Source organism: Camelina sativa, chromosome 7, assembly GCF_030686135.1.
Source record: "Camelina sativa cultivar CO46 ecotype springtype chromosome 7, ASM3068613v1".
NCBI classification, from domain to species: Eukaryota; Viridiplantae; Streptophyta; class Magnoliopsida; order Brassicales; family Brassicaceae; genus Camelina; species Camelina sativa.
The window spans coordinates 14,982,692-15,008,779 of record NC_141886.1 but is presented as its reverse complement, the minus strand read 5'-3'; the positions used below and the strand labels follow the sequence as shown (position 1 = coordinate 15,008,779).

Here is a 26,088-nt window from a genome sequence, read left to right as displayed (position 1 = left end):
CTTTTATCTTATTTTCAATACAATGCAATCTTCATTCATTTGTGTTTTTATGCTTTCTACCATGAGATCTGAGTAGTGAAATAAAGTTTCTAGGGATGGAATAGACAAATTTGTGTTCTTGATCGGTTATGATATCTTAGCTTGAATGTTTATTTTATATAAATTTCCTTCTAGATTGATGTTCTTAATGCTATTTTCAGACCGAGAGGTTGAGACTAGATCTAGGGTATTTTGCCATTGAGAGATGATGTTGAAATGCTTGAATCAATCAATGCTAGATATTTACTCACTTAGCCTAAGAGATTAGAAGTGTAAGGAGTTTATTGACAATAATGAATTGGTTTGTAATGCCTGCTTGATCATGTTTCTCCAACGAGAGTTGGGTAGGGGAGTGACCAAGGTTGATTGTTTCTATCACGAGAGTGTTTTAGCAAGATTTAATAGATTCATTGTCTAGGGAATATTTGCTTGAGGCATGTAGGACATCCCAAATTGGTCAGGAACACTTATGAGTCAATTACCCCATCCTTACGAGCTTTCGCATCTTGATTGTTTAGCTTTTTACCTATAACTCGACCCATTACCCGAACTGGTACTCGATCACCAGCTTTGTGTATACCTTCGAGCTGTTCATCCTTGTCTTCTTGATCTGATCATCCCACCTGATCTTGTACCCGAATGCTTGCATCGAATACTTAGGTCATGTGGTTCTTGTTCTTTTATTTACTTTTGCATACTTTAGGTTGTTAGATAAACCCCACATTATTGTTTGGTTGACTTGCATTGTTCTGATCATATCTTATCTGCTAGCATAACAACCATTTGGATTGATAACCCTTTGTACTACAACTGCATAGGGAATTGATACCATGGGTGAAAATCCTGTTATCAGTCACCCATCCTCAGACTACTCCAGCATAAGCACACTTAACTGTGAAGTTCTCTCAGGCCCTTTGACCAAAAAGATAAGTGCACTTTGGTGACATAGGTGGCCAAATCAAATTTTTTAAACCTCACCGCAAGTCTCTGAAATCGGGATGTCACAAATACACAATAGAAGGTGTGGTTAAATATATTATATTTTCTGTTTTTATATTAATCCTACTGTATTTCTTTTTGTTAATAAAATATTTAGAAAACAAAATCTGACGTAATGCTAGTTTTTTTAAAAAATTAGGGATTAATTTTGTTAAAAAGTTTTGAAATAAGTACAATAAAAAATAGAACCTAAAATATACTTAAAATGTATATATAGATTAATAAATCCGTAACACGCTTCTCGGAAAAATCCAGCCTTCGACTAACCGGTTAATGTGCAACAAAAGTAGTCTAACCGGTTAATGTGCAACAAAAGTAGTCTGCCTTGTGTTCGAAGTAATCAAACATAATTATGTCGTATTCACCCATCTTCTTATAATTAAAAGAAATGTCCAAAATCAGTAATTTTGTTACTTAAGTTATTCCTTTTGACGAAATAATAATTTTTTTTTTTTTTTTAAAATTGTCTTTATTTCCTGCAGAAGATTCCAACACCACTGCTCGATCCACCGATACAATCAACATAGTTTCGATTCAGCAACAGTAACTAGATCTTATCCAAACTTCCTGAGCCACCTGAGTAAACACAAGCATTACAACTTGTTTCAAGAAGTGGTGTCATTCTCTATTTATCTTCTCCACCAACCACAGGCATAGCCACTCCTGGATTCGCCGGATTCTTGAAATCATCTCTGTACGTTCTTCCTAAAACACCCTCCACGTTCTTGGACAACTTCAAGAACCGGAACTGAACCTCAAGATGAGCAAAACAGTCATTCTCCGGTCTCCCGTATTTATGGATTATGTTGTCTTCCTTTGTTACCGGAACCACGTTGACCCAAATCTCTGCAATGTCTTTTAATGTGACCAACACGGAGTTTATGTCTGAGGTTCTCTCGATCTTTATATAGTCTCCCAAAGGAATCCATACAGATGCATCTCCTTTTGGTAAAGAGATCTCTTTTCCCTCGAAGGAAAAACGGAGATGGTCGACTTGGTCGTCCCATTTTGCAGCCTTTGTGGCCTCGAGTGAGAAGGTTTTCCTGTTGGAGCCAAAGATCAGACCTAAGGATTGGATCCATGTAAAGTCTCTGCTACGTCCAGAAGGTCGCAGACCAATGAAACGTTCATTGACTTGGAAGTCAACGTCGGAGACAAGTGCGAAATGCTTATCGCATTGGCCGTGAAAGTAGAAGACAACACCATCTCCGCTGATGAAATGTGGGCTAAGCATGTTGATCCTTTTCCATTGCAATTAGGTTTCCGATCTGTTACGGTAAATTAAATGATATTGTACTTTCATCGTTTAAGTTGAGAAAATTTTATTATAAGTGATGTTTTAGTATTTTTTACATGTTAAAATACTACGTAAATATCTACTATATATTTTATATGTAAGTTTGTCTTTCTAATTAATAAGCTAAAAAGTTTAGATTAATTTAAAAAATCTCTATTAGAAATATAAAATGACATTTGGTGAGGAAAAATGTCTTAAAATGGGACTTATTACGAAATGTTATGAGTATTGTTACTTACTTCGGCAAGTAGCTTTGCATATAGGGTTAAAGGCTTAAAGCAATCTATGACGCATGCCTTGGAGCATCCTGCTAGAGGGGAAAACGAAGGGCATTGCTTTGGACAAGTTTGCTTCTTAAGGAAACATGGGCCCTTCCTTTGGAAACATGTCTTTGTTTTCACCGCTGCTTCGAGTTGTACGATGAAAGTAAATGCATAGAGCGTCACCACCAATCCAACGTAAAACCTGGTTTTTAGATCTTCCTTCATTGTTTTACTTCTCTCATGGGAAATTAATTTATTGTATCCCAAATGTAATATCCTTTTATAGAAGGGAGATTTACACCCACACCTACTTTACCTCTATCTTCTTTCACTTTCACCTACTTTCTACTCTTCCTATACGTTCTCAATTTTTTTGGCTTAGGTGTCATTTTTTATGGCAAAATTGCCCTTGAAATCGCTTGAACAAATGTGGCTCACGTGTAACTAGAAAGTAGAATGTGATTTATTTGTGACCGTTAGATCGTAACTAGATTAAAGTTCTGATGGTTATAATTTTTTTTTGCAGAATTCTCCTTCCACGCCACAAGTTGGATGTTTTTTACTGAGTTACCATAAAGGCAGACAGTTTGTGGATAAGAAGCGCTAAGCGGCTGTAGGGTTTTGGGAAACATGGCTGCGCTGGTATGTGATTTTGTGTGGATACGATTTTCTTTGCTGATTTTTTCTTGTTTTTTTGTGGATGGGTGTATCTTAAAAATTATTTTTAAACGTGAGGGAGGATGATTTCCCTAGTTTTTGTGTTGTAATTTCCGGGAAGTGGAGTTGCTCTGCGGATGGAGTTTGGGTGTTTCAGGTGGACAGTAAGCTGTTGTCGCGTGTTGTTCCATTGAACGTGTCTACGGGTTTAGTGGAATTAGAAGATTTGGTGGTCGCTGAATTTTCGGGTTGATTGAGAAGAAGGCGATTCTGAGTTACTGCATCCCTTCGTTTATGAAATTGACAACAGGAGTAAGGACACCACCAGTTATTGTGACTACAAATGTAGGCCTGGAGTACTATATAGGGATGTTTCGTTCGTATCGAGGCTTGAATTTGTTTGTTACTTTTGAAGAGCTACGGAAAAGAGGTAATCTTTATGGGTTGCTGCATTCAAGAGAGGCCTTGCGAAAAAAGCAGAGTTGTGGGTCGTCATCCGGTTTGAGTAATAGTTGTAGTGAAGAGGGTTTTTTAGGAGAAGCATGTACGACAAGTTCTAAGAGTTTTGTGATTGAGACAACACAGGTTGATGATGATTATATGGCTGAAGTTGCAGAAATAGAGTGCAAGATGATGGGCGCAAATAGTAAGGAAGATATTAAGGGAGGGGATGTAGACGATGAGAACAAGAGTTCAGTCGTAAGGAGTGATTCAGAAGGTTTTGTAGTGGCAGATAGTTTTGAAGATCTTGAGGAGGAAGAAGAATCTGTATTGACAGAGGTAAACGTTACCCCTAAAGACTATGATAAAGAGTTTTGGGGAAATTTCATTGGTGATCAGTTTGGGCGAGTTAATGTTGTGGAGGTAATGTGTAATACCTTTTCTTGCTTTGACCACACGGTGTTAATAAATGGTGATATCCCTTTAAATGAAGAAGATAAAGGGAGCACAAGTGTTGGTGTGAGAAGACCTGAAGTCTGGTATGGCGACCATGCTGGGTTGTCAACTTGGTCAACTGAAAGTGGACAGACTAATGTCAGTGATGTGGACAGTAGGAAGTTAGAAGATATCGACGATGAAGAGTTTGATATCCCTCCTCTGTTTGACGACACTGAGTATGAGAGGGAAAAAATCCCCGATCTTGACTTTGAGGATGATGGAGAAGGGATCTGCAAAGTGAAGTTGTTTGCAAACAAAGAGGATTGCGAGATTGCTCTAGCAATATATGCTATTAAGAACAAGTTTCATTTTATGTAGTCGACAACAAAAAAGGATTCGTTTGTAGTCAGTTGTTCTGGTGAGAGTTGTGACATGAGGGTTCTAGCATGTGAAAGGAAGGACTCAAGATACTATGAAATTAGGAAAGCAAATCTGGAACACACATGCCCCATGGAGACTAGGCATAACTATTTGCGAAAGGCAACCTCACGGGTAATTGCAGCTGTATTTAAGGCTAAGTCCAGTGATTCAACGAAAGGGCCAGCCCTATTGGATCTGCAGCAGATGGTTCTTGAGGATCTTAGTGTGGCTGCATCCTACAACAAGTGTTGGAGGGCGAAAGGGAAGGCTTTGGAGGGGATGTTTGGTTCTGATGATGAATCTTACGAGGATCTGCCTGCATATTTGCATGTATTAAAAGAAGCTAATCCAGGAACCGTAACTGATTTGAAAACTAAAGTCCTAGTAGATGGTAGAGAAAGGTTTTTGTATTTGTTTTTGGGATTTGGGGCATCAATTGAAGGTTTTCGTAAGTTGAGACGTGTTATTGTTGTGGATGATACTCGTCTTAGCTCCAAGTATAATGGTGTGCTTCTTACAACTAGTGGACAAGATGCAAATTTCCAGGTTTTCCCTCTCGCTTTCGCAGTTGTAGACAGTGAGAACGATGATTCTTGGACATGGTTCTTTGAGAAGTTGGAGAGAATTATTGCAGACAGTAAAACCTTGACAATATTCTCAGATAGGCACAGATCAATCTACACTGCAAAGAAGAGAGTTTATCCCTTGGCACATCATGGAGCTTGCATTGTTCATCTTGTAAGGAATGTGAATGCCCGGTTTCATAACAAAGGTCTTGCGAAACTGGTGACGAAAGCAGCATTTGCCTACAAGGTTACAACCTATCAAGAAACATATAGGCAAATAAAGGCTAAGAGCAGCAAATGTGCAGCATATTTGTATAAAATTGGTGCCGGTCATTGGAGTAGGGCATATTTCCAAGGAAATCGTTACAAATTGATGACATCAAACATTGCAGAGTCGTTGAACACCACTTTGGGAAAGGGTCGATCGTCACACATTGTTGAACTACTCAAGTTCATTTGTGCCATGTTGACAAGGTGGTTTAGTGCAAGGAGGAAAAAAGATGCAAAACATAAAGGATTAACCACTCCTGAGGTTGATAAACATATGCAGAAGAATGTGGGGACCGTTAGTGGGAGCAGAGTTGCCAATATTTCAAGTTGGAATTATGAAGTTGTTGGTTTGCTTAATGGAAAACACCATGTGTTGCTTGATATGAAACAATGTTCGTGCAAACAGTATGATCGAGTTAAAATACCATGTGGACACGTGTTGTTAGCCGCAGATACACAGGGGATACCCTATGGTACGTTGGTCGGGGGTTTTTACAAGACAGAGGTTTGGAGAGCTACGTATGCAGGGGTGATAAATCCAGAGATATCTGATGTTGAGATACCATTTGAAATTAAGAACCGGGTGTTGTACCCTCTAAAGGCGCGTAGGCCACCTGGACGGCCAAAGGAGACGAGGATCCCCTCTATTGGAGAATTTCTTGTAAGTCAATGTTGCTCTGTAGTGGTAAAAAATCGAAAGTGTTATGGTAAGCTAACTGAGAATATGTTTTGGCAAAAATGTAGAAGAATGGGCCGGCAAAAGCTAAAGTGAATAGGTGTGGGAGATGCAAAGAGACTGTTCACAACCGAGCTAGCTGTACAAACCCTTTGCCATGGTTCGAGGAATCTGGTGTGTGGTGTTGCGTGGATACCATTAAGTTAGTTTTTGAATTCGTTTTTGGTGGGTTCTAGCGTGGATACACAAGGACTACCATTTATACGATTAGTAACGTTTTTGGGGTCATTGTATGGATAATCTTGTGTCGTTAACGACGAATCCATGGTTGGGGAGGCTGTTATAGTAGCCTTGGTGAACCATTTTTGGGGGGTTTTGAATTGTTTTGTAAACCCAGTTTCGGTAAATACGTTTATATGGTTGGGAGATGTGTCATCGAACATATCTTTACTTATAAATTGTAAACAAACAATATACTATGCGACCATGTCCATGTGGTCAATCTATTATGAATGATTTAAAATGAACTCAACCTATCATTTGTGGGCCATAGCACTCAGCATATCCTTTGTGTGGGTTGTTATTGGTGACTTTTAAAAAGTTGGTTGTCACAATGGTCCCTTTTTGTATTTGCTTGGAGCTATGCCCCACAAATATCTATGTGGTCAATCTATCATGGATGACAAAAATAAAGGGTTTGGGTCAACCTCTGTAGGTTGATTTCGCTTGTAAATGTGGGTTTCGCTTGGAAAGAGGATGAGTAAATTGATAACGTGGGTTGGCAATGGGACTAATTGATATGTTATGGTCCCAACTGTTTTGGTATTTGTTTTAAGAAATGTGTATTTTGATAAGAAATAGTTCAGACTTATTAGTAAGGTGTAATTTAGCACATATATGAATTCCCATATAAGCAACACCTTGAACATGAACACTGAATCTAAAAATTAAGTGATTAAGCCTTGAACATTAAACCCTAAACCCTATACCCTATACTCTAAACCCTAAACCCTAAATCCTATGAAGCATTGGAGGAGTAGCTTGTACCAACGGAAGCATTGGAGGAAGCGTTGATTGTTCCGATTGGCCCTCTTACAAGATCAAAATCCAGGAGGTTCAACCAAGCTATCAATGGAATAATCAAGGAGCTGGACAAGAAGCAAGAAGACGTGGCTCAAACCATTTGGACGATGCTCACAGCTCAGGGTGTTCGATGAAGGGTTAAATGTTGCTTGGGCACTCTTTTTCCCTTGTCAAGTTTTGTCCCATTGGGTTTTCTTGACAAGATTTTTAATAAGGCCTAAGTGACACTTTCAAAGCCTCTTTGTCACCCCATTTCGTTGTCCAAGGCCCATCTTTTTGCCTTGTTCCATTTTCTATTTCTTTGTTCAAACTTTGTATTTATTGCTTTTGTATTTTCCTAGGCATTGTTCATGAGTTTGACCTTGTTAATGCTCTTTCATGATTTCCTAAACATTTATTCTCCCTTCTCTCCTCTTCCCCTTCGTCCCCCATTCTCCTATAAAAAGACAATGTATTTCTCATTTGTTTATCATCAAACATTTCAATCAAAAACCTTCTTTCTACTTGTTTGATCAGAAAAGTGTGTAGTATCTTCTCAACTTGTTTACTTCTTAGTGTGTCATATCTAAGTTGTAATCAAGCCTGTAGTCTAAGAGATCTCCATCTCTCTTAGAAGTACACTTCGTTCTTCCCCTTCAATCCACTGCAATTCCACCTCTTCACCTTCTCTGCTGTTCATCTCACCATTCCGCTACATCTTCCACCCATTCTTCTTCATCATTTCGTTCATCTGTCTTCAAGACCTTGCAAAGTGTGTTCTTGGGAATAGATCCTCATCTAGGAGTCTATCAATAACGTAAATGTTTTTAGTAATGAAAATTACTGGGATTAGAGGATTTGACGTTGTAGAATATATGGTCTAGTAAAACCTCTATAAATTAATAAGGTTGGGACCATGAAATTTTATTAATTTATAGAAGTTTTAATTTATCGATAAATTGATAATTATTAATTTATGAAGAGATTTTTTTTCACGATTTTGAAAATTTTATATTACAAAATAAGACACTTTGTTCTGATTCATATTTTTATAGAATTTTCTTAATTATAATCTTAGCTATCGTAATATGATTGATGTTAATAATTTACTTAATTATCTAGGTGAAAATGATAAATATTAGAAGTTTAGAATTTAGAAGAAATTGGTGGTATTATCTTTCATGGTAATGATGAAGTCGAATAACATATTGTGGTGCCTTTAGAACCAATTACATGTAAAAAACAATTATCGCAACTAGGACTCTCCTCAATTTTTGGATGCGATTTGAGAAGACAACATTAAAAAATTTTAATACAATAAAAATGATTAGAGATAAGTTCCAACTAGAATGCAAATTCAAGAATAGACAAACAACAATAGAGTCATATTTCACTAAATTTTCTTTGATATATATATATATATATATATTTAGTTTATATCATTATTAATTTATGATATTGTTGGGACTATATATTTACATAAGAGTTTCAAAAAAATTATTATCTTATTATTTTATCGAATTGTGTTATTTTTTACACCGGCCCAACTCGGGACCAAAAAAAATTATTAATTTATAGCGAGTATTAATTTAAAGAGTATTAATTTATAGAGGTTCTACTGTACATGAAATAGGACTAATTCACGGTAGGAAAATAAAATTACAACAAAATATGATAGAAGAAGCTAATCCGGCCGGATAGAGGTGGAAAGGATGAGGACAGCGAGGAAAATTTGAGAAATTATGCATAAGAGACGTTGGTCTTGCACAGAGAGGACATCGAGAACAGCCCACTCTACTCTTTGTCTTTGTTGGTGATGGATCTTACATCAGTAGATCCCCCCTCTGCATATGCGAGGGACCAGCTATGGGAACTATAACAAGCACCAGCTATGGGAACTATAACAAGCATGGACGAAATCTCCATAAACGAGTGCCCTATTATTATTGGCCCACAGTGCATACGGGTTGGCGTTTTGTAGACATTTGTTGAAGAAACAATAATATTTCGAGTATCGCAATGTCATCCACAATAGATCTTCGGACTTGTCAAGTCGCACGGTCGAGATACATTCCTTTGAGTAAACAACGTCCAAACCTTGTTTACCAGCAAATAATAAGTTCTTCAACGCGTCCACACCATCGTCACCCAAAAAAGAAGCAACTTTGGCAAGCAACTCGGGTGGCATGTGAAACTCTGGATTGGATTCGACCTGTGAAGTAACTGGGGTTTTGTGATAAAGTCAATAAGTTACATGAATGTTAGTGGACTTGAAAAGAATTGGATGCTACGTGAGAAGTATCTTACCGTAAGAGCAACCTCATGAACATTAGTATTGGCCATGAGTTACAACAAAGTCTTTTCCTTAACAACTGTGTATGTGCCGTATAAACGTTTATAATCTTTATATAGGGTGACCATCTTAGGTAGCGATCCTACACATCTCTGTTTTGAAATCTGTTTATCAAACTATATCCATGTGGACAGACGCTTCTACTGTCAATGGGGGGGGGGGGGGGGGGGAGAGGGACTCTATTGTCATGTTTTATGATGCTGACACTCTGTTTTATAAATTGTTTTCCAAACTGTATCCATGTGGATAGCCTAATAAGTTTTTAGTTATTGGAGGGGTCGGGGGACTTTATTGTGATGCTGGTAGGTAAGGATTTTTCATATTTCCCCACCAGTTGAACGCATTTATGGGTCGTAGAGGGTGGGTTAACGCAGAGGCACTTTTTCCCTACGGAAACCTATGCCTTTTTCACACTTACCCACCAATAATGTGTACTTCCATTCCACTACAATCCACAACTAATCGTCCACGTGGGTATTGGGTGGTATAAACTATTTTTCTATATTTTGTCAAGAGTAATGTCAGATTCTTGCCTAATTACCAAAAAATAAAATAATTTTTTTTGTTCCTATATATATCTTTTGGACAAATATGTCACCCACATAAATAGGTTGTACTACCTCTACATGATTTTGACAACACCTAAGACAAAACACCTACTAACTCGAATTATCACCTCTACAACACCTATTTACCGACTAAAAATTTTGAATCCAGATCACCTTTTTTGCCTGCTTATACTGGATTTACCGCCTACAAACGGATAAGATTAGTCCATCCATGTGGACACAATAATCTAACAATCCATCAATTATGGTTGTACCCACTATTAGATAAAGGTTATCCTGACATAGCAAATTCATACTCGATTATCAGAGTTTTCAGGCCTTACATCAAGATCTTAACACATCTTAGGCAATATTCCCTTACAATACACTCGTTTGTTTGACTTAAAATGCAAAATAGAGCAAACTCCTAATGCCAATAATGCTTACAATACTAAGAAAAAGCATTATATCTCTAGATAGGAAGAAGAAGATACGATCAATACACCTCTCCCCATTGAATTCCTGCAGCGCCTCGTGTTCAAAACTGCACCTTGGCACATCTTCAAATTGCCAGGTACCAGAATAAGTCCCCTATCGCTTAGGCCGCATCTTGTAGATGTGGTACATTAAGGAATCAACAAGCATATCAACATCACCAAAACGAGAATTCTTCTTGTAGTCCCAGTAAAAATCCATATCCAAAGTTCCTTCGCAACTCTTCAACATTATCCACAACAACTCAACAACTTGGTACACATGTTTAATTGTACTCACCAATGCAATTGCCTCTTTCAAATCACATCATTGGAAAGCTAAGAATAAGCTCTTCACATACAAAGCATAAGGATTCTTGGCATATAAACACCACCCAAAAAAATATAGTACGCAGACGAGGGTCTTGACCATTTGACAAAATCGGAGTTGCGATCCAATCTTACCGAGGATAGTGTTTCCAACGAGTGAACTGCTACTCTACCTGCAGGGCCTGCGATCAGCCAGTTCCTCAAATGTTTGATGTCATCCTGAGCTACCAAACTCACAATTTTTGCCAGAATAGGTGGTGGGATGTAAAGATCTTTAGGTGTATGAATCTGTAAAAGCGATAACAAGTTCACTCAATCAAACTCCCAGATCTATAACATCACAGTAACAAAACATAGTTTACAGACAAGAAAACCAAACCTCAGGATTCAGTCGAACAAGAGGTTTCGTGACAGGGTCAACCGCTGGTTCGCGGTCACTCAAACATGTACGAGCACTGTGAGGACGAGGGAAATGTCTTCGTCGTATTATAGGCCCGTGGGAGCATTTACCATGAGAGCAGTTCTCACATAATATTTTGTATGTCGGCACCATTTTCAGCTACTTTCTGTCACATACCAAACTAGGTTTTTATAGCATATGTTTAAACAAGAAACGTGGATTGACTATTAGTTATCCGACATGATGTCGCTCAACATATAACTAAACGTTTGACTATTAGTATTCTTCCTGATGTTTTTTAAGCATCCATGTGGATACTTTCCCGTGGATTGGTAGCATATTATTGGTACTTCTCACTATACATCCACGTGTATTTACAGCTATCAAATCTAAAAATATATAAACCATCAAAATCAACATTTAAGGGTGGGTTAACGTAGAGGCACTTTTTCTAATTGAGAAAAAAAACTGAGGAGAAAAACATGTTTCCTCTCAACATCATCGTGGCTGGTGGAACATGTATGACGCGGAACAAACATTACCCTCGGCCGCATAGTGCTTTGACACGGAGGTGTGACCATGAACCAGAAGCAGAGACAATCCGCGAGTCTATTGTGCAATTGAATTTGCAGGTTAGTCTTCTAAAATTCTAAAATTCAGATCTGCCAATTTGTAGGGTATATACTTGAATATTGATGTTGTTAATACCTGCTCATCCATCTAAAGGAGGTTGTGCCAAGAGATCTACACATTCCAGCCCCTATACTTGCGAAAATTATAAGTTTGGTATCTCAGGATGGTCCAAGGTCGCTTAAAAAGTGGATAATCGCCGGTCGCGCGGGGAAAGTAGCGGCTTTGTCTCTGGAAACACTTTCTTCTGTCAGGTTGGATCGTGATCCCGAGTTTGTGAAATGGTCAAGGCCTTCGCATGTGTACTACAATTTTTTTGGAATGTGCCTACACGAGAAGAATCCGTACGCTTTGTATGTGAAAAGCTTGTTTCTTGCGTTTCAATGCCTGCAATTTAAAGAGGCTATTGATGTGGTGGGTACAGTTAAGAGTGTGTACCCAGTTGCTGAACTATTATGGGTAATGTTGAGTAGTTGCACTAGGACTTTAGATATGGATATTTACTGGAAATTTAGGAAGAAGTACAGGTTTGGTCAAGCGGACAAAATGGCGGACTCTTTGATGTACCACATGTACATAATAGGACCTCAGAAAAAAGCATTTACGTGAAGACTTGGCGATTTGAGGATTTCCCAGAGTGCTGGTCGCAACATGACGCGCTTGATGAATACAACAGGGAGAGATGCATGGAGTGCATGTACTTTTACCTATCGAGAGATATAATTTACTTATCTTAAGTTATGTTTTTAAGGTTGTTTGTTTGGGAAAGGTTATGCTGAACTTTCTGAATGTTGGATGTTGTTAAGGTTGTAACTTTCATATGTAATTTTTTCGTATTTATCATAAGTTTATCATCCGTGTGTGTAATCACTATCATTATAAAAGATGTTTCATGTATCCACATGGTTAGATATGGATGGATACATGTTAATGTTACGGTAAAGTGCCTATGGGCTAAATTGGTTAGGTATTATTAGACAGTCTTCAAAGTATCTAAATGTGGAAATGTGGATGGGTTTGAGTTGGTGTTTAGGATCTCAACCACTAAAACCTAAACCCTAATACCTAAATCTCACACACTAAACCGGAAACCCTTGCCCTTAACCCTATAACCTTAACCCCCTAAATACGTAAACCACTGATACATATCCACATGGATACATATATTCAAAGAATAATAAATTAATGTGGTCAATTATTACAGGAAGGCTATTCCGTGGACACTGAGTGGTGGATGGCTCAGTGTATAGTGGGCCCAACTGATGTGCCGAAAAAAGATATTGTTTGGTTCGTCTAGAGGCATTGTAACTAAGGTATCGTTTGGTTCGACTACTTTCATTATAACGTTTGGTTATCTGTACATTCATTGTGTTGTTTCGAGAATTGCCTTCTCTTCATCTCCTTCTTCGATCATTTCATCTATAAATATCCTCTCATTCTGTAATGAATATCATCAGTTCTTCCTAAATCTTTAACATCCACCTCTTTACGCCGAGTACTATAGGCAATCACCAAAATCCGCTTCTCTTCAATTTGTTAGTTTTCTTTTATTTAACTTCACGTCTTGTTCTAACCTAAGTTGGTTTCGGTTGTTTTCATTTTCAGAATCAAGTTATGGCCGGTGAAAGTTCCAGCAGATGTCGGCCCTTCAATTCAGAGTGGGCAGACATGGACGACACTAATCCTGGTAAACGTCCAAAACTGAATTCCGACTTCGAGTGGGAAGAGAAGGCACTTGAAACCATTTCTGAGGCCTTTAGTAAGACTAGAGCAGTGGTTGAGGCGGAGACAAAGGATCGCTTCACAGCAATCCTACATATGCTGCATGACCATATGAAGAAGAAGGAGGAGGTAACCACACTCATGCATCAAGTTGAATTAATTGACACTCAAATCTCCCAGCTTAATCAAATTTTGGGTCAAGAACTAGTCGATTTCGAGGCAGAGTACAAGAGGTTGGAGGAGACCAGAGAGGTAGCGGCGGCCGATGTCAAACAGTGCAAAGTTCCTTCTCCGATTGACTGGTGTAAAATGGAAGTTAGTTTCCCCGATGTTTAATTTCCTAGTACTGTTCACCTAGTGGATTCCTAATGTAATAACATAACCAAATGACTAAACTCCTATGGATACCTAATGTACTTATGCACTTATTTTCTAATTTTCAACAGTTGATACCTAATGTCTGGTTTAACTTTAATTTCCTATATATGCATTATCTTCGGATTTCTATGAATGGATACCTAATGTCGTACAACTTGTTTAAATCTTAAATGTTAATATATGTATGGTCACTAAAGACAACCCAACGAATTGGAGAGAACCCAACGAATTGCTAAGATTTTATAACACTAAAACATAAACCTTAATACCTAAATCTCACACAGTAAACCGGAAACAATTACCCTTAACCCTTACCCCTTTCCCCCAAGATACGTAAACCATATCCATATGGATACATATATTCAAAAAGTTATAAATAATTTTGGTCAATTATGGTAGATCTGATAGCCATAAATAAACGGGGATGTTTAGTGAAAAGAACCACGAATATGCTACCAAATCCACTTAAATTTGTTCCTTACCTGGCACATTGACAAAAACAAATGCCAATGGATACCTAATGCATATGTTGATTTCTATGTCCCACAAATGGTCGCCCCTATGATATTTTATACATATCATATGATATTATATTTTATCCATTTAACTGTTGTTAGAATAGATTAATATCATTCTAGAAATTATGATCTGTATCCACATGGTCAGATATAGATGCATTGGTTTACAATAAGGTAATAAATGAATAAGTGGATATGGTAAGGGGAAATGAAATAACAAGTTCTAGTAGGTTTACATAGGACAGTTAACATAGGTAAGGATTAGAAGGTAACATAGATAACTTAACACAGATAGGTTTGGTTACAAACATGGACTGAATGAGAACAAGTAAAGGGACGCAGACTACGTGTATATGGGTGCCACAAATTCCTTGCACACGTCCAAGGCGTATTGAGCCCTAAAATCGTCTACCGCTTTATCGGTGATCGTAGACATGAACTCAGGACCAAAGCCAGTGGCAACGGTTTCTAGAAACTTCATCGCAACCGGACCACAATCACCACATCTTTCGTTTACGTAAACACCTTCAATCCTGGACCAGGTAAATGGTCTAGTTCTATGATGCTGAGTTTCGGGGGGCGTGCATAATTTCTGGATTAGATATGGTAGTTGCACTATGATTAGGGTGATATGGTCAGCAACCTTAGCATCGTTGTTTAGGGTTACATTAGGATCAAGGAGCTTGATGCTCCAATTGGGGAGATTAATGACTAATCCAACCCAATGAGAGTCACCCCAATTCATGGAAATGAAGAGCATGGTCTAAAGTTCAAACCACTGGGATGGAGAGCCAGGTGTATTCTGTGTGAGCTTATTGTCCCACTTTACTCTGGACTTTAATTTTGCAGCACAAAATGACTTATACTTCCCCTGTAGGTAGTTGCAAAGCCAGGCTGAAAGGAAGATGGAGCGCTCAATGGAAAGGATATGAGCAAGCTTTGATTGCATGAGATCAACTAAAACTTCCATGTGCTGCAAAAGGGAAGATTAAAAAAGAAGAGCTAAAGTTCTTACGAGGGAAATGAAAAACGATAAATGAAAAACTTACCAAAGTGCTAACCCAATTCCGAGGCCTCGCGAGGTGTTAAAAAAACAGATTGTCAAGTTTGTATCCACAACGGGTAATGTGTATCCTGTTGACAAACAGATTGTCAATTATTGTCGTGTGTTGGGAGAAACATACGCAAATGCGGGGTATTGAGTACGCTAAATTACGTGTTTGGAGATGATTTCAGTGTATTCTTCAGCAAGGACGCCAAATTTTTATCAACACGAAGTAAATATTCAGGGTTACCTGACGGCTCCATTTCAGGCATATCCACTACAACAGCTAGAAGGGTCGCTTCTTTATCAGAGATAACACCCCTTTCTGCTGGTCGTGCAAGAGAACCATCGCTGAGAGTAACATATTATGTGGGCGTACCATCGGTCTGTAGAGGGAACCAACTAAAAATTCTTAGATAAAATCTTGTGTATAGCTGAGTAACTCGAAGTAGAACGGGTTAGAATAGGTTCCAAAGGATATACATCGGTGTCCTTGCTGCCTGATTCCTTATTTTGAAGCCCTGACTGTGAACAACACTCATGGGGGAGTTATAAGTAGTCAATGTGGTTAAGGTCGCATGGATACTGAATATTAATCATATCCAGAACTAATAAGTCAGAGGCTGCAAAATTGGTTACCTATGGAACCTCACTTTCAGCTGCCTTGGAATCAACAGGAGCCTCGTCCTCGTCGTCGTCCTCGTCAAAAGAGACCTAAAGAAGAAATATGAGTAAACGAATGTGGATAAGAAGCTGCACGTGTAGATAATGAAGACAAACGCTATCCATGTGGATTGTTAAAAATGGACAGGCTATTTTTTTTCTGTTACCTGCCTGTCGTCGCTGTCTGGTTCTTTGGAATCAACGGGAGATTCGTCGAGAGAGACCTGAAGAAGCAAGATGATTATAGGAACGAGGAAAAGGAGGAAGAGAGATAAATTTGAGTAGTTATGAACCTCAGAAAGAAATATAACCAACGCAAGAAAAGGGGCATACGCTATCCATGTGGATTCTTATAGATGGATAAGCTATATGTGTTTGTTACCTGCTCGTCGTCCTTTGACTCAACGGGAGATTCCTCTGGAGAGACCTGAAGAAGCAAGATGAGTATAGGAACGAGGAAAAGGAGGAAGAGAGATAAATTTGAGTAATTATAAACTTCAGAACGGAATATAACCAACGCAAGAGACGGGGCTTCCGATTCATTAGCAGCGTCAATATTCTGATTGTTAATGATCAGGGGTAGAAATACTTAGAGTCCTGATTTGGTACGTTACAAAAGTTTATAAGAGTACTAGTTAAAAACCTCAATCCCCTGGACAAGGCTCGAAGTAGTTAGAGAAACTTGAATGACATGTGGATATTCATTATCTGGAAGAGGATGAACATTCTTGTTGCCAGTGAGATCCTGTAACAATGTGGTGTAAGGCATGATGGGATGTGGAGATAACTGGCCGCTTGAGTTGGGATTGTTTGAATCATTATGTGTACCATCCTGTAAGTGGAAAATTGTAGAGTCAAAACAAAAATATGGTTTTGAGCATGAATTACACATGTTAGAAGTATGTACCGGTTGATCAGCGGACGGTGTAGGTTTCGTGATAGTGTCATACAAAGGGGATCGTTGTAACGAAAAAAAAAAGGATTAGAGAATAAAATCATAGGTAGAAATTACAATTCTGAATGGAATAATTTGGCAAAATTTTGAAATTCTTCCTCTTTAATATAGGGGTTTTATAGCAAGATTGACTAACCTTAGACTCGGTGTCATAAACGGGTTTGAGACCAGAATCAGAGTCCAAAATAGGGGAAACATCATGAATTCCAGGCCTGTTAGTGGGAGGATTGTTGTCAGTTGAAGTTTCCAGCGTAATTATATAAAGAGATTAGTTTAAGGGATAATGGTTAATCATATCAACAAGTGAGTGTTAGGAGGTAGGATTCAGTTTATATCTGGTTTAGAGATAGTCATACACTGTTACCAAACGGCTGGACATATTGTACCCAGTCGTGATCGCTTAGTAGAATATCATCAGGATAAGAAACTGGTTTAGTGGGAGATGCTTGAGCCGCTGGTAGTGGTGTGATAAGAGTTACATTATCTACATCAACGTCGGGAAACACACTCAGATTGTTGGGAACACTGGATGCTGCTAAATCTTATGGAATAGAAGCAGGTTACTTTAGTGACCCGATGGGACGACGAAGTCGAAGTCTAAACCGCCTACGGGATCTGAGTGCGTTAATCTTAGCTTGAAGTTTCTTATTCTCAGCTACTAACCTCTTAAAGTTTCTTTTTGTCGCTTCTTTAAAAGAAAGAAACTCTTTCTCCACAGACACCTTGAAATCAGCCAACATGTCGTCGTCAGTATTTGCGTTGATCACGTGGGGCCTCCTAGACATTGAGCAAGTGGGTTTGGGTGGATCGTCTTTTACACGAAGCTTGGAAGAAATTTCTTTACGCCTTGGCACAATGTGCTTCCTGTGTATGCATGGCCCCTTCTTTTCAGAAAAGTAGATCAAAGGCAAAGAACAATCACCAGCAGGCCACTCCTTTTTTGTGAAAATGTGCCCTTTCTCAATTTTACTTTGCAAATGTGCAATCCTTTTATCTTTAACTTCATCGTCCCAGTCTCCCCAACCGTCTTCTGGTGGAACAACTTCAAGATAGGGATTAACTGATAACTGCGATTGTGGAATGATTATATGATTAATGGTATCCACGTGGATATGGTGTACAAAGTTAAAAAAAAAAAGAGTGAAAGTATTACTTACGTCTGAAGAATTCTCTACACATAAGACATATGTTAGAGATAGATTGTTCTTATGAAGGCCAATTGAATCCCATTTCAAGAAGGTACATGGATCAACAGCCCCTTTTATCTTACACCGTAAGCCAGAGATGTTACGGTATGGGTTTGGCTGGAGGCAATCAGTACACCATCAACAATGAGAAGAAGAGCAAGATGAAGCTTGCGATCTTGATCAGTGATGGCAGGGTCTTCAAAAATCTTGTGGACATCAGCTAGAGTAGCCTTCCGATCTTCCCCAATCAACTTGTCTCAATAACATTCACCATCAGAATCAGGAACAGGATCATCTTCGGGGTCGTAGTCTTCAGGAAATTCGCCACATGGTAAACCAATAACACTTCCAAACTCTCGCAAGGAAAATCTCATGGGGTATCCACCAAACACAGTCCACATTTCGTATTTTTTTTGGACAGAACCTGCCTACAAAGGAGAGCGTGGAGTAACTTACAAGAGATAGGGGACTCATTAATCCGAAGGCGGAAAAGAGAACCCAAACTTGACGAAAGAATCCTCTCAAATTCCCGAGTCCCTTTAAGAACCTTGTGTATGGCGGTGAGGATATCTGGCCAGGAGTAAACATTAAGCCTATCATCGAGGTAACGGTCCGTAGTGAATAGGTGACGTGGGAGAAGGTCATCCCAGTCAGCAGATTCGGATGAATTCCCGGATTTACCAGGACAAGCGCTTGAAGAAGGTTCATCGGAAGAAGGTTTGAAAAATCGAGTAATGCGGCGGTTATCTGCTATTGGCATATTTGGGTTACAGACGAAAGTAACTCGATTTGGGTTACTGACGAAAGGGGTGAAGATTTGGGTTAGAGAAATTGGGGGTTTAGGGATTCAAAAAATTGGGGGTTTAGGGATTGAGAATTTGGTGATCTAGGGTTACGATAATCGGTGGTGGAAGATGAAAAGGAGATGAAAAGTTTTTAATTTTTAATTTTAGGTTTACCTTACTGTTTAAAAATGTTGGGTAAAAATAAAAATAAAGGAACGAGAGTAGGTAGTAAATGGAGTTATAGTTAGATAGAAGGGGTTAGAAGGAGTGAGGGGTAATAGGTAATTAAACTTGAGAAAAGTATATGAGTAGTAGAAAGTAGGTGTAGTGGTAAATAGTTTTGGAGAAAGTGGGTGTGGGTGCAAATTCCCTTTATAGAAAGCATGCATAGCCCTTAGCATTTGTGTTCGGGTTTTCGGGTTTTCGGGTTTTCGAGTTTAGACATATAGAATCCGTTCGGGTTTTGTATACTATCGGGTCGGGTTCGGGTTTTAACTGTTTGGGTTAGAGTAATTCGGGTATATCCGAACTCAGACAAATCATGAGAAAAGAAACTATTTTTTTTTATATAAATTTTAGAACATTTGTATATATATAATTATTTAACATTTGTATATATATAATTATTTAACATTTCACATTAGGACCGAGAAACTAAGATGGCAAAAATGGTTAAAGATGCACCTTTTAATGCTCAAGGTTGTGAGTTCAAATCTCTCTAAATGTATATTTTTACTAGGGGTGTCAATCGGGCTGGCCCGGCCCAAAATCTGTAAAGCCCGCATATGTTTGAGCCCGACTCGACCCAACCCGAAATATTTCCGAGCCTATATTTCAAAGTCCAAGCCCAGCCCTAACAGGGCTACATGGCTTTTCAGGCTTATTTTACCGATCAAAAATTCAAACTTATAAGCCTTAAAAAACAGTGTTTGAAGTTGCACTATAAAACAAATCAATCAAAAATTTAATAACTCATCTATATTCATTACAACCAACTTAATTTAATATAAAAAGTTTAAAACTAAACAAAATTTCGATACTTTAACCAAATAAACTAATATATAATTCATATAAAATATCATAGATAAAAAATTTTAAAGTATTGAGTATGGTTTTTCAGTAAATATAAAAACTAGGATTAGAGTTTAAAACTTTAATTAAAGTAAATTATTAATCAAATATTGCAATCAACAAAAACGTTAACAAAAAAGTACAAATATATTTGTTAAAGGGTTTTTCGGGCTGACCGAGCCCGAAAAAATCCTATAGCCCAAACGGGCTGAGCCCGAAAGGCTCGATTTTTTCTGGACATATATATTAAAGTCGAGCCCGTTATTTTTCAGGGCCGAATCAGGCCAGCCCGCGGGCTTTGGCCCTAATTGATATGCCTAATTTTTACATTTAATTCAGATTAGTTCGGGTGGGCATCCGAACCCGATCGGATATCCGAATCTGAAAAGTACTAAAGCCGATAAGGTTCTATATAATACCCAAACCCGAACCAAACCATCTATCTCGGATCGGGTTTGGGATTCAGATCCAGATAATATGCCCAGGGCTAAACATGCATACTTGTCAAAGTTGGAGTTTTCTTAGTTAGGAACAATTTAATTCAATTGAAAGTTTTATGTATACACACCGACACAAACACACACACGTTAGTTTCTTCTGAACCAAATTTGAATATATTTATTGTAAAGTCAATCCTCTAAGATGTGTGTATTGTATCGATGGTGGTGACAATACTACGTCGAGTTGTTATTTTATATTTAATATACTAGTAGATCCATCTAAACTTATACATTTTACAATTTTAATACTTTGATCTAATAATGTTATCATTTATTCATGTCGATCACTTTGTGAATAGCGATAGATAAATCTTTTAGAATTGACAATATTGAATCCCTAGCAAAAAACAATATTATTACGTTTCATTTTATGGGAGCACTTATCTTATTTTATCTGTTAATAAGTGCTAATGACACGGTGTCATTGGGTAAGGTACTTTGCAACTATGCACATGTCCGTGTATGAGTAATCGCGGATCTAGGGTCAAAGATATTAGTTTACTATTGAAGTGGAACTACACCAAATCTAATTTAAGCACTGCTTTATTTGCTATTCCATATGTATAATAATCTTAAGATTTGATATAGCTTAATCGTATAAGCCAAAGTTTCAATTAAAAAATCAAACTCATAAAGTTTAAAAAGAGATATAGTCAAACATTCTAACGTATTGACAACGTGGATTATTTTGTTGCAAAATTGATAAGATAAATTTATTTTCGTATATCGGATTCAGAATCTAAATTTAAGTAGGGCAAGTGTATATATGTTATATATAGTTCCACTAACTTGGAGTCAATGTTTTTTTTTTCAAATGTTCTTGTTGACTATACTGTATTAGTCCGCGGAAAACCGCGGTTTGAACTTTTTATCTGATGAATATTTTGAATAATTTATTTTGTTATTACGTTATTTATAAAGGTTTGTGATTAAAAATTTGGTTTGCTTATATTAAAATTTTTGTATTTTAAAAATGTTTATTAAAAATATGTCAATAAAACATTTGCATGTAATAAATAAAATTGTTTAAACTTTTGTCAATTAAACGCAATCCTTGCTATAGTTGTGAAATAAGTAAAAAGATATAACTAACATGTAAAAAAGAGCAACTAAATTTAACTAGTAAAGGTTCTGAAAAACGTCTTTAAAAACAACATTCATTGTTTTTTCTGTGGCTTTCCTTTCTTGTCTGAATAAGCATTTTCAAGCATTAAATATATTCAAATCTCAACTTAATTTTATTTTTCTAAAGAATAATGGCTAAAAAAAAATATAACTTTTTTAAATAGATAAGATACTATATCTATATCTTTTATTTTATTAATTTTTAAAATTTAAGCTATTAAATGGAATTGTTATATATTTTATTTAATTTGATTTATGATAAAAATTTTATCCGTGCTGGAAATTTTTTTTGGATAAAACTTGTAGTTATATAGATTTTTAAAATCTTAGCTGTTATTTTTTTTAAGTGCGAATTAGTTTTGATTCTAATAGATTTTTTTTTACTTTTCTACAATTTATTTTATTTTATGTGTTCTTAATTTTCGTTTTTTAATTAATTATATTTATTTAATTAATTAATTAATTTTAATTAAGTTTTTCTAATAGCAATAATTTTTTACACATTTTAAGATTAGTTTTATTTATATTTCTCAATTAGTATGGTAGGATATATTAAAATTGATGGTTAAGTTATTATTAGACGTTTGGATATGACATTAATTGGATGCACAATCTCGCATCTCTAAAGACGGACAACTTTAGTTTTAAAAATCAAATACACAATTGAATAGTTTTTGCTGTCACCATATAAGATTTTGAGGGTCATCGACATGCCAATATAATTCATTTCTATCTCGAGATAAGATATTGCAGGGTTCTATGCTTATAGAGGGGAGAAGGCCCAAAGTACTATCGATGTGGAAGTCTTTATTACAAGATACTTTTGGTAGTTCCACCATACTGACAAAAGGTCGTACTCGACACATTACTAACATATACATGACTTAACAAAAGGTCCCTAAACCCGAAACAACACTACAACTTTTGTCACCATATTTAAGACCTTAAACGTTTAGAGTCGGTAGTGTCTGCTCCACGCTTATGCATTCACCACAGCTCCTCCTACACAAACAAAACATCACAAACAGTAAGTTGAAAGAAAGCTACCCTCTTGCATAACCACCATATTTTAAATATATAAAAATATATATATATATATATCTGTATATGGAGCTATACCGTTGGGGTGGAGAACTTGACCGGTGAAGTAGGAAGAGCAGTGGTTACAAGCCAAGAAAACATACGAAGGTGCAACCTCAACTGGCTGACCCGCTCGTTTCATTGGAACCTCAGACCCGAAATTCTTAATCTTCTCCTCATTGAAGGAGGCTGGGATAAGCGGAGTCCATATCGGACCAGGCGCCACACCATTGACACGGATTCCTTTCTCAGCAAGCTGAAGTGCAAGACCTCGAGTAAACGCCACAATGGCTCCTTTTGTAGCAGTGTAGTCCAGAAGTGAAGCGTTTCCCTTGTAGGCGTTCACTGATGTGGTGTTGATGATGCTACTTCCTTCCTTCATATATTTTAACGCATGCCTACAAAAAAAAAAAATCAATTACCTTCACACGTATATGTGTACCAAAACTTGCACGTGTTTGTTACCTTGTGAGGAAGAAGTAAGAGAATATGTTTGTACGGAAGACTCGCTCAAGTCTAGGCTCATCAATCTCTTCGATCGAGCTGCTCTCGTACTGCTCTGCTGCGTTATTGATCAAAACATCAATACGTCCAAAGGCGTTAACGACCTCATCAACGACCCTTTTGCAGTTCTCGTCGAATCCTAAGTCAGTGGGAATAGCGATTGGTTCCTTAGCATCCGATGTTTTTGCCTTCTTCAACATTTGTAAAGTCTCTTGCGCATCTTTCTCCTCTTGACCCTTCACATAAGTGAAAGCTACAGTGGCACCTTCGAGTGCAAAACAGTATCCCACTGCTCGACCAATCCCGGAGTCTCCACCAGTTATCAACGCCACTTTGCCCTGATTGTACATTCATTTGTTATCTAAATATGTATCAAATATATAATTATGAACATGGCTCTTATAAAAGAGTTACGAATGTGTCATATTTTGATATCAAACTAATGAAACTACAGGTTATAAAGATAATTACACGAAGCTTGTTGGAGGGTTGGTAGTCTGAGCTAGAGAATTGTGGGGTTGTTTCCATGACGTGTTCCTTGCCAGGTTGGGCATGTTGTCTTTGTTTCTCAGACGCCATCGCTCTTACGCACAAAAGCTGAGGTAATCTTCTATTCTGAGGTAGAGGTTTCTTGGTTTTGTTTGGAATTTGAGCTAACAAAAGCGTAACGTTCGATGATAAGACTCTCGACGAAGTGAACACTCGACACAACCCGTTCATGGCCATATATACATGCACACACGTTACATGGAAGCTAGAATATATCTCAACATGGGTTATGACACGTAGCAGATTAAGAGACATGACCTGCCAGAGGATGATACACGTGTTGGTGAATGGAACCGGATTTGTGGTAAACCATAAACGGTGATCCGTGTGACATGGACAAAAACTGTTTATCGTTCATAGTGACCATTTCAAATGGTCTTTTATTTTTTTTTCCTATAATAAAGATGTAAATTTTACTTCAATTTATTTTTATTTTTATCTTTAAAATAGATATTATTATTTTTTCTTCTATTTATAAAAAAACTCTATTTTTTTTTATAAAGAGTTTCTCTATTTTATAAGTAAGAATAGAACTGGTTGAAATTAAACTCATCTCTATTATAAATATGTAATAATCTCTATTATAGAAAAAAAATATAAAAAAAATTATTGAAAATGGTCTTAAAAAGATTTATTTTATTTAATATGATCAGATTATATCTTAGTTCTTTTTTTTTGATAGTTGTATTTGTTGTTTTGCATGCATGACACGTGAAGAGGACGTGCATTAATACACATCATCTTTTGGCAAAACGAAACCTCCTCTTTGCCAAGTGTTTGCCACTTTAACAGATCTTATCAAGAAAGGCTAATTTTGGAGAAGATACTATAAACAAATAGAGTACATGTCCAACAAATTTACATTCTCTTTGCCTTCTCCTGATCTCTAACTCTGCTTTTATTACCAGAAAAATAAGAATAAGAAATTGTGTGAAGAGGAGTGGTCTTGATTACCAGGATGTCTCTTTCCATCTACATCATTCATCTTCTCATTTTCTCCTTGATTTCCACATGTGTTATCTGCAACCGTAAACGCTCTTAACCTCTCTCTCTTAGTGTATTTTATTTACTGTATAAACTTGTACTTGAAATTTATAGGTGTTTAGACTTAACATATGTGTATAATAATAGTTGGTTGGGTCATTGGTACTTGGTGATTAGAGTTCATGGTATTGGAGTTACAATTGATGTAATCTTTCTCATTTGTTGTGTTTGTGTTATTTTAGAGGCGGAGGATAATCTTCTTCAAGGCCTAAACAGCCACCGAACTGCTCAAAAAGTTGCACCTTTTACAAAGAACGAGAAGGCTGATTGTGTGGCCGATGAGATCGCTGACAAGCTCGAAGATCAACCATGCACAAACCACTCCACAGCCGGCACGGTTACTCCTGGGTCGGTCCCTCCGCAGTTAACGAACTACCAAGACATTCTTTCTGAGTGCAAAATCGACCCAAACACTACCCGTGACGGATTGATCTTACCAGTTTGTATCCCTAACCGGATCCCTACTCTGGCTTTAACTAATTACACACAAACAGGTTATGCTAAGTATCTAAACGATTCGAGGTATGTCGGGGCTGGTGTTGGGTCGGAGAAAGAGTGGATGGTGGTTGTGTTGACCACAAGCACTCCAGGTGGAAGCTTCACTGCTGGTAAGGCGAGCTCTGCTGGCAAGGCGACGTCTGTTAGAGTGATGACTGGTTTAGGGCTAGTGGGCTTCTTGTTTAGCTGCCTCGTTCTTTTCTAAGCGTACTGATGCTTGTGTTTTGTTTGAAGACTCTTTTTGTTTCTCTTTTACGCTGTGTGTTTTGGACGGATTAAAACAACACATCGTAATTAACAAATTTACAAGGCATAACAAAATTAAGTCTGTAGCGTGATGTCAAAATAAAAAAAATAAAAAATAAAAAAAAAAATCTTCGCTTGGGAGTGAATAGAAGCTCAGAAGCTGTTACGAAGAGACCTAAACTAAACTAACCAACAAAACTTCTTGGCAGAAGCTTTACTATAATGCCTGAACACTTGAACAGAACAACAATATAAAGCCAGTTTCATCGCAACCTGTGTAATATGTTATTTTTGTGGTAAGTTAACATGAAGATGATGAATCTTGTTGACAATGTAGTTCTCAAGTACACAATCTA

General features: G+C 37.4%; 3 protein-coding genes and 1 pseudogene across 3 annotated transcripts; 2 read left to right on the top strand and 2 right to left on the bottom strand.

Moving 5' to 3' along the window:
• Positions 1-1,507: 1,507 nt before the first annotated feature.
• Positions 1,508-2,823, bottom strand: LOC104704556 (uncharacterized; annotated as a pseudogene).
• A 1,743-nt stretch (positions 2,824-4,566) lies between these two features.
• LOC104704555 (uncharacterized) lies at positions 4,567-6,302 on the top strand. Its single transcript, XM_010420619.3, has 2 exons — positions 4,567-6,051; positions 6,135-6,302. The coding sequence occupies exons 1-2, from the start codon at positions 4,567-4,569 to the stop codon at positions 6,300-6,302; spliced, it is 1,653 nt and encodes a 550-aa protein (XP_010418921.3).
• A 16,296-nt stretch (positions 6,303-22,598) lies between these two features.
• On the bottom strand, positions 22,599-24,212 carry LOC104701006 (NADPH-dependent aldehyde reductase 1, chloroplastic). Its single transcript, XM_010416627.3, has 4 exons — positions 23,867-24,212; positions 23,357-23,733; positions 22,931-23,289; positions 22,599-22,813 (listed from the first exon to the last, which is right to left on the bottom strand). Exons 1-4 carry the CDS (start codon positions 24,197-24,199, stop codon positions 22,791-22,793), a joined length of 1,092 nt encoding a protein of 363 aa, XP_010414929.2. The 5' UTR covers positions 24,200-24,212; the 3' UTR covers positions 22,599-22,790.
• A 486-nt stretch (positions 24,213-24,698) lies between these two features.
• On the top strand, positions 24,699-25,807 carry LOC104701005 (putative GPI-anchored protein At3g06035). Its single transcript, XM_010416626.3, has 2 exons — positions 24,699-24,972; positions 25,171-25,807. Exons 1-2 carry the CDS (start codon positions 24,903-24,905, stop codon positions 25,689-25,691), a joined length of 591 nt encoding a protein of 196 aa, XP_010414928.2. The 5' UTR covers positions 24,699-24,902; the 3' UTR covers positions 25,692-25,807.
• The last annotated feature ends 281 nt before the right edge of the window (positions 25,808-26,088 follow it).

Bases quoted from the DNA above. Each gene is read 5' to 3' on its own strand.
- LOC104701006 (XM_010416627.3), bottom strand. From the start codon at position 24,199: ATGTCTCTTAATCTGCTACGTGTCATAACCCATGTTGAGATATATTCT. The intron at 23,734-23,866 runs GTAATTATCTTT...ATGTACAATCAG, and splicing joins AACCCTCCAACAAGCTTCGT to GGCAAAGTGGCGTTGATAAC. The intron at 22,814-22,930 runs GTATAGCTCCAT...TTGTTTGTGTAG, and splicing joins TCAAGTTCTCCACCCCAACG to GAGGAGCTGTGGTGAATGCA.
- LOC104704555 (XM_010420619.3), top strand. From the start codon at position 4,567: ATGAGGGTTCTAGCATGTGAAAGGAAGGACTCAAGATACTATGAAATT. The intron at 6,052-6,134 runs GTAAGTCAATGT...GCAAAAATGTAG, and splicing joins CCTCTATTGGAGAATTTCTT to AAGAATGGGCCGGCAAAAGC.
- LOC104701005 (XM_010416626.3), top strand. From the start codon at position 24,903: ATGTCTCTTTCCATCTACATCATTCATCTTCTCATTTTCTCCTTGATT. The intron at 24,973-25,170 runs GTAAACGCTCTT...GTGTTATTTTAG, and splicing joins CACATGTGTTATCTGCAACC to AGGCGGAGGATAATCTTCTT.